General features: G+C 37.5%; 1 protein-coding gene across 1 annotated transcript; it reads right to left on the minus strand.

Annotated features, from left to right (window-relative positions):
* Positions 1-342: 342 nt before the first annotated feature.
* LOC107572192 (gamma-secretase subunit Aph-1b-like) lies at positions 343-7853 on the minus strand. The gene is made up of 6 exons (XM_016258611.1): positions 7472-7853; positions 6812-6982; positions 4181-4254; positions 3944-4066; positions 2307-2434; positions 343-775 (listed from the first exon to the last, which is right to left on the minus strand). Exons 1-6 carry the CDS (start codon positions 7582-7584, stop codon positions 641-643), a joined length of 744 nt encoding a protein of 247 aa, XP_016114097.1. The 5' UTR covers positions 7585-7853; the 3' UTR covers positions 343-640.
* Between the last annotated feature and the right edge of the window lie 313 nt (positions 7854-8166).

Consider the following 8166-nt stretch of genomic DNA (forward strand, 5'->3'; position numbering starts at 1 on the left):
TATATATATATATATATATATATATATATATATATATATATATATATAGGTGTAATGTTTTTTACACTGTACAAATTGTATAATTCCATAAAAAACATTCGTTCTTTAAAAAATAATCTTTTTTTTTTTTTTTTAAAGAACTGTACATAGGAACATTCTTACGAACTTCTTATGAACATTTTTGTGAATCCTGCTTCAGAGGAAACAATTAATGAAGTTAAAGCGTTTCTTCACTAAATTATGAAAAACCATGTTTTTTTCTAAAATGTACAAAATCATACTTTGGGATGCAGTGGAATAAACGTTTGAGATCCTTGACAAACGTGCTTATATATAGTAGCAGAGTAAAAATACTTTGTTGCTATCCACAACTGTGGAAACATGGGCACTGTTTTCATGTGGGCCTGCTGATATGAGACACACAGCGTACTATAATGAGAGCGACGATGAACATCTGGAAGCATATGACTTTAAACAGCTCTCAGGGTCATGTAGAGCAGTGTCCTCCAAGCCTGCTGCTCGAACCCAGGGCTCAGAAACACTGATATAGAGCTCACGCTTCAGACTGGCTCATAGACACTCTCAGGCATCACTGGCATCTCGCAGCTGAAGGAAGATCATGTCAAGTGTGTGTGTGTCATCATGTCTTACGTGTGCAGAGAGCATTGAGGCTGTGTAGTGATCCTCCAGATGAGAAGAACGCCCAGACGCCCATCAGCAGCGTAATGACGTACACAGGAGGAAGACTGCCTTCATACAGCGGATTTAGCAGCGACTGACAGATGGGAAGAGAGAAAATGTCAGATTTGTGCTTTTTAAGACTAGTAGTAGACACTAAGTGATGCATCCCATAATAAAACTGGAGACCAAATTGGACCTGGACTGGACACATTTAATATTTGAGACGTGTGGTAATATAAGATGTAAACAGGGTTATAAAAAGCAATCACTGAGCAATAACATTTCCTGGGGAAAGTTTATGTACACAAATAACCCGAGCTGTGCGTATGAAACCGAAACGCAGTCACACTCCTGTAACATCACGATGGTTTCTGTGCTACTCTGGTAATGTGAAGCTCTGCTGCTGCATCCAGATGAAACATCAGACATCCGAGCAAGCTTTCTAAAACAGCACTACCGGGTAATACCAGAGTGTGTATCAAATGCCTGGTGTAACTTTATACCAACACAAGCTACAGGCGCGAAGCTTGTCATGAAGCGATGAAGATCTCTAATGAATTTATTTACCAAGTTTATGAACACTACAGTTCAAAAGTTATGGATCTGGAAGATTTTTTTTACGTTTCTGAAAGAAGCCTCTTCTGCTCACCAAGGCTGCATTTGTTTGATCAAAATTACAGTAAAAACAGTAACATTGTGAAAATTATTAGTTTTCTATTTTAATATAATTTAAAATGTAACGACGCAAAGTTGAATACTCCAGTGTCACATGATCCTTCAGAAATCATTCTGATTTGCTGCACAAGAAACATTTCTGATTATTATCAATGTTGAAAACATTTTTGCTACATATCTTTTTTTCAGGATTCTTTGATGAATAGAAAGTTCAAAAGAATAGCATTTATTTAAAATAGAATTTTCGCAAACAATGTAAAATTCTTTACTGCCACTTTTGATCAATTTAATGTATCAGTGTTGAATGAAAGTATCAAGTATTATCTCTCGCCATTAGTGTGCTGGTAAAGTCAGAAATAGTTGAGTCACAGATAAATTAGACTAATTAAAAATCAATTCTCAAGTTAAAATTGTTAGAGACACCATGAATACAGTTTATAGGCCTACAAGAAGAAATAATTTGTCACAAAATGATAAAGTAAACTCTGGTGCACGGGATTGTTTTTTTTTATGTGCCGGATAATACAGGCATTTGCACAGCGGCTCAGAGATCGTTCTGACAGAATCAAACATACATCATGGAGGTTCAGCATGAGGGAAAATAAATCTCTGCTAACACAGTTACCAATGCATTCCCCATGAAAAACATCAAGAGGCAACAAAAAAGCATGCCTGGAAGTTGTTCAATGTTTTTCTAAAGGTCAACGGATAAAATATTAATTTAAAGCAAATGCAAAAAAAAAGCAACAAAAACAAAATAAATTAGTCAACTTTCTTTGCAGTAAGTATAACCCCCATGCATAAGGAAACACGCATATAGAGTGAAGTGTCCTGTGAGTGATTTATAAATGAAACCTGAAATGACTTGAACTTCAAAGTCTTTTACCGTCAGTTCACATCAGAGACATGTTGACATGTGAAGGATGCATGTGTGTTCATGTAAAGCTCACCAGGCCAGCGACTAACAAGTGTAGAGAGACGACTGCAGCGATGACCCACCAGCAGCTCTTCTCACAGCCCTCAAAGAACAGCACACCCCAAAACGTGTGCAGCAGCGTCAGCGCCAGCGTCATCAGCGCTGCGGACATCAACACACAAGCCTCAACATCAGTGCTGCTCATGCTTCAGCACTCCAGGGTATTCCAGTAAGACCTCACCTCTCATCTTTTGGATTAATGATGAGGATTTAAGATTTGTTTTCACCCGACAAAATATTTTAGAGCTTGGCATATCTAGAAAAACGTACATTCGCTATAAAAATGTCCACGGAGTTATAAGATTTTACATGATTTGACTAAATCCAGAAATCACACTTTAAAATAGTTTAAAATGAAAGCCATTTAAAGTCATCTTGAGGCCCACGGTTCAGAGCACGGCCATTAAAGCAAGGGATCCAAAACTCTATGCATTTCTTTCTTGTAGCTTTTTTTCTACAAAAGAAAGAAATGCATCCAGGTTTGAATGACATGAGAGTAAATTAAGACAGAATTTTTGATGATCATTTGTATCCCTTTAATAAATAATAACAGATCCTTTTGGACTAATGAATTTTCATGCATTTTTCATGACTTTCCCAGTCGCACTAAAGAACTTTTACATTATTATTATTATTTTATTAATTTATTTATTTCCCCCCCAAAAGGACTGCACTCTCAAACAGCAATTCCTAGTCAATATTTCAGAAATGAGCATAACTAGAACAATTCCAATGACTTTCCAGGTCTGGAAACCACAATTTTAAAATTTCCTGATATTTCCAGGTTTTTCATAACTGTGGGAACCCTGTTATTATGAACAGTAAAAAAACTATATAGCAGTGTAGTAATATATAAGAATATATAAATTAAAAACAACAGAACAGACTGGAGACCAAAATTAAACAGACAAATTTAGTCGTTTTGTTCTTGTATTCATTCTTAATTTTTATGTATATATAAATGTTATTGTTTTTAATATATATATATATATATATATAAAATTTTGTTTCAGTTTTGGTTATTTTAGTACAATAAGATAAACTAAATGAAAATGAGAAATGCTGCCTTGGCAACAAGCTGAAATTAAAGTTTGAATTAGTTTATTTATTTTAATATTATATTTCATATAACTAAAATGTTTTACGTTTTTGTTAACTATAATAACCCTGGGTGACAGAAGGATGTTTCTGCCCATGATAGTGACATTTTAAATCAGCTCATTTGAGGATTATAAACATGACATTTGAATGATAATATTTAAAAACTGGAACAATCAAGAACAAAATATTGTAAGAAATGTAATAATGTAACATACAGGTGTTTCTCATAAAAGTAGAACCTAACAACACGACCTTTACTCTGTCACAAAAAAGCACCCGTCTCATATGTTTGTCCAGATTAAAATATGAAAGTAGCGTTGTGTTTTTCACAAAAGTGAGTGTTTTGTAAATCACTTGGTCCCAGCGATCATTAAAATAGAATATACATCTTTCCCCAGCAGCAGGACTGGTTTCGTGTCACTTGTCATGTGCTGACGTAAAAACAGCACATCTAAAGGTTTAAGATTAAGAAATTGTCCGGATGGCCCATGAGGCTTTGCAGGAGCTCACCTGCTGTAATGAAGTAATACTGTGAGTCTCCAAAGATGCCCACCGTCCCGGGACCCAGAGAGTCAGACAGTATGTTGATCATTGAGAACGCTCCACTCATGATCCCAAAGCCCAGCCCAGCCACTGCACACGAAACACACACAGACATCTGATCAAACCTGCCATCCAGTGATCCTGAGTGCAACATGAAACACAACAACAGCAAGCTGTTTTCAGCTGAGCACAGACAGAGTTTACCGTAAGCCATCTGTCGCACCGAAATAGCTGAACCGTCATCATCACTAATGGCTGCCAGACCCTCGGTGGCCTTCCTGATGATTCAACACAAGAGTTCAAAATTAATCACGGTTTCAAAGATTCCGGTGCTTGATTCTGATTGGCTGAGCCGCGTTCAAAGCTGTTGTAAATTACTCTACAAACACACAAAATTATGTTTTCATGCATTTTTGGGCTATTTTGCTTCCATAGCATGACTAATGAAAAGAAAACAACATCTGCAGTCAGAAATCCCATCCATCGAGCGGGGGAACTATGACGCCCCTCCGCAGGCGGCTCGGCTGTTAGCATCGCACTGGTGCCCTCCACAAAAACCCTACAGCATTTTTCCATAGGCTTTTGGATTATCGCATAAAAAAAGGCTCTGTGTTCAACCATAGTGCATGAAACTTACACGTTTTGTCCATCAAGATAATCTTCACAAAGTAATATAACTGATGAATTTAGAAGCCTAAATAAAAGCACCAGAACTTAAGAGCTAATCTAACTACACCTCCACGGTCGCGCGCCTTCAGCGTCACCAACACCTGCTTCCCACAACTTCTCTAACTTATTTTTAACGTAGTCAGTGAAAAGGATTTACTCTGTATATGAATTTTAATCCACGCTACATGAACCTTTTCATATAAACTGGAATAAATACAAAACTAGAGCCAAACTAAAACTGAAATGAGACATTAATAATAAATAGTATAGTGAATAAATTAAATAATCAACTAGGGGACATATGAAAGCACGTATTTCTGTAAGGTGCATCAAGAGTCAATAAATCCTTGATTAATATGAATATTTTAATGAAAAACGTGTCTCCACAAACTATTCAGTACAATTCTAGTGCATTTAATCTATTAAATAACAGCAGAGTGAGCGAGTTTTCGGATATGGTAAGATGAAACTCATTTTAGTGAATAAAGTACCACATTTCAACTTTAAGTTACACAAAATGTTATTTTATCCTTGCTTCTAGAAAGTCCTCGATCTATGTGCTCCGTAACTGCTTCATGTGGCCGTAAACATTTTAATTTAACGTGGCTTTAAGCACTACGCATCGTTAAAGCTTCACTTTCACCGTGAATAAGCCGGTAAATGTGCTGTTTACATGGAATAATCGTAATACGAGTTTACTTTATAAACCTAGAGTCTCCGCATCAGTAGAAAGCGATAAAACGAGCATCTTCCATCCGAACACTTGTGTTGCATTTCAGGGCAAAACAAAAAACATCGTCGACCAACAATATAAAATGCGGGAAACTATTAATTGGTTATTCTACAATTACCGTATTGACCCGAATATAAGACGATGTTTTTTTCTTGGAAATGCATCTGAAAAAACGCGGTGGTCTTGTATTCAGGGTCTAGAGTTTGACGTGTCAATAATACAGCAGCAACAATAGGTGGCGCCAAATACACATAAAACCAGAGTGCCGTGAAATACGTAATGTAATGCGTGTTGTAAAGATCGCGAGTAAAAACTAAAGAGAAAGAAAAGTTTACAGCTGCATGAGTCGTGACTGATGGAACCAAACTCTCTTTGTGATTTTAAAACGTAAGACAGAACCCAGATTTGAAGACTACGGTAAGATTTAACTTCTACTGTTAATGAGATTGTGGTAGGCTACTATTAGATGGATAGCCTAAATGTCCGAATTCAGATGCGCTACCTGTTTTGTTTAATGGTATATCAAAAAGTGTATATTTTTTATGTGATTGTTGGTACGTTTTACCAGTTTTTACCATACTTTCAAAACTAACATTTAAATAGGAAAAATATGCAATATGAAAATAATTGAAGACAAAACGTGATTTACTGAGAAAAAAACAGATTTGGTTTTTAAAAAGCCTTTTCCCAAAAGGTACATCTGGAAAAGGGGGGGTCGTCTTATATTCGGGCCAATACGGTAATTGTATTATAAATTATACTACGACTGGAAATTACTGCAAACTGATGAACTGTTCGGCGTGATGACGTTGAATGTCTCCGACAGCGCCTGCAGTCCCATTTAGCAACTTATTAGCAGCCGTCTTTTTTAAGAAACGTAACCATTTTTTAAAAAATCACGAGTGGGGTGTGTTTTATGTCGTAGAATAAAACGTGAAAGTATCTTGAGCCTGTGTGAACCACGGACCTTATTTTAGGGATTTAACCAAAATCCCATTCAGAAAACCCACTGACTCGGGGACGACGGAACCGGAAGCGCTAAAATACTAACCGGCTTCATAGTGACTTCAGAATATAGTTCCACCACTCTATATTCTGACGGTTTTATTCACATATCATCCATCTGTTTTATACAACATTTCATGCCTAAAAACATGGGGAAAGTGTATTGTTTTTTGACTGTTGTATTTTCTGTCTGTTTCTCAGTATTTCAAACTCTAATGCGTCAACAAATTTTTTGGACTTGATGGTATCCAATGTTCAGATTTCTGTTCTGGAAAAGCATGCAAATTACCGCCCGTTTATTTAGGCACTGCCTCAACAGTTCAGAGAAGTTTCTAATGGAAAATAGCTTGTGCATTTATAATGCTGCAATCATCAGGTTTGGCACGGAGGGTTTCTTATCATGCGTGTGGTGCCATAAAGAGTCTCACCTGAGCAGTCTGTAGTAGGCGAAGCGAAACACTTCCTGGAGCAAGACCGAAAAGAAGACCCCGAACATCAGCAGCCCCCTCTGAAGGGTGAGATCCTGTGAGTTACTGGCCTTTATAGCGATGAACCACACCAGAGAGGACAACAGCAGAGACAGCAGCCAGAAAAACGCCCTGAAACACACAAACACAAGCACCATCTGCTGACACGCTCCTCTTCCAGCTCATCTAAAGAGCCTGCTTTACAAGAACTTTACAAGACAGGGACACTTCACTTGAATGAACACTCAAAGAGAAATGTCATGGAAATCAGGCTTGTTTTTAAAAGTCTGAATGTTCATCTTGATTTGTTAAAGACTATATAAAGACAGTTAACATGTTCTCCACTGTCCACCTTACTACATGACTGTCTCTTACACTGTAACAGTACAGTGGAGCCCCCAGTAACACCATGCGATGTTCTATGAGCCTGAATAATTCATGTATGAATGCATGGTGTGTTTGATTAATGCATTGTGTGTTTGATTAATGCATGGTGTGTTTGATTAATGCATTGTGTGTTGTGTGTTTGATTAATGCATGGTGTGTTTGATTAATGCATTGTGTGTTGTGTGTTTGATTAATGTGTTTAGGGTGTTAGTGAGATTCGATCACGTGACTCACCCTGCGATCAGAATGATGACTCTTAACGGGTCTTTGGCGACGGTGAACACAAACAGGGCGAAAGCTGGACCGAACGCTATGAAAGCACAGCCAAAGAACACTGCCAGAGTCATTCTGGACGAACAGCTTTCTCTGTGATGCTCGGCTGCTGTCCGGTTAGATAACGAGCAACTATCGGGCTCTAGCAGAAACACTTCAAACGCACAGCACTGCTGAGAAAGCAAACACGAGCAATGCTAGAAGATAATACACACACATTCACTTAATTCTCCACAAAATAGAGATAGTTTAAATCTGATATTCTCATTTGCAGCGGCGCAATACAGACGAAGCACAGTGTTCTCATTTACAGACAAATAAAGGACCGATCCATCAAAGCTAATCCATCCGATTACATTCGCGCGGTTTATGCCGTTCTTCTGTGAGCGCTTTGTTTGGTAACATTTTCAAACTTAATATTCAGTTTCTATTTCCCGAATAAAAAAACACACGCGACACTTCCGAGGGCTTTTGTTTGGTTTAAAATGATTGGCTTGCGCTTCCGGGTTTACGTATGGACAGCCAAACACACCAAAAGTGGGACGAAACAGCGCGGTATTAAAGGGGTCATAGGATGCTATTTTAAAGATCATTATTTTGTGTATTTGGTGTAACAGAATATGTTGACATGCTTTAATGTTCAAAAAACACATTAT

Source organism: Sinocyclocheilus grahami, unplaced genomic scaffold (genome assembly GCF_001515645.1).
Source record: "Sinocyclocheilus grahami isolate Dianchi unplaced genomic scaffold, SAMN03320097.WGS_v1.1 scaffold1715.1, whole genome shotgun sequence".
Taxonomy (NCBI): domain Eukaryota; kingdom Metazoa; phylum Chordata; class Actinopteri; order Cypriniformes; family Cyprinidae; genus Sinocyclocheilus; species Sinocyclocheilus grahami.

Excerpts from the sequence above, each read along its gene's own strand:
- LOC107572192 (XM_016258611.1), bottom strand. The coding sequence starts at position 7,584 with ATGACTCTGGCAGTGTTCTTTGGCTGTGCTTTCATAGCGTTCGGTCCA. Across the intron at positions 4,067-4,180 it reads GGTGCGACAGATGGCTTACG|TGGCTGGGCTGGGCTTTGGG; the intron begins GTAAACTCTGTC and ends TTTCGTGTGCAG. Across the intron at positions 776-2,306 it reads ACTTGTTAGTCGCTGGCCTG|TCGCTGCTAAATCCGCTGTA; the intron begins GTGAGCTTTACA and ends CCCATCTGTCAG.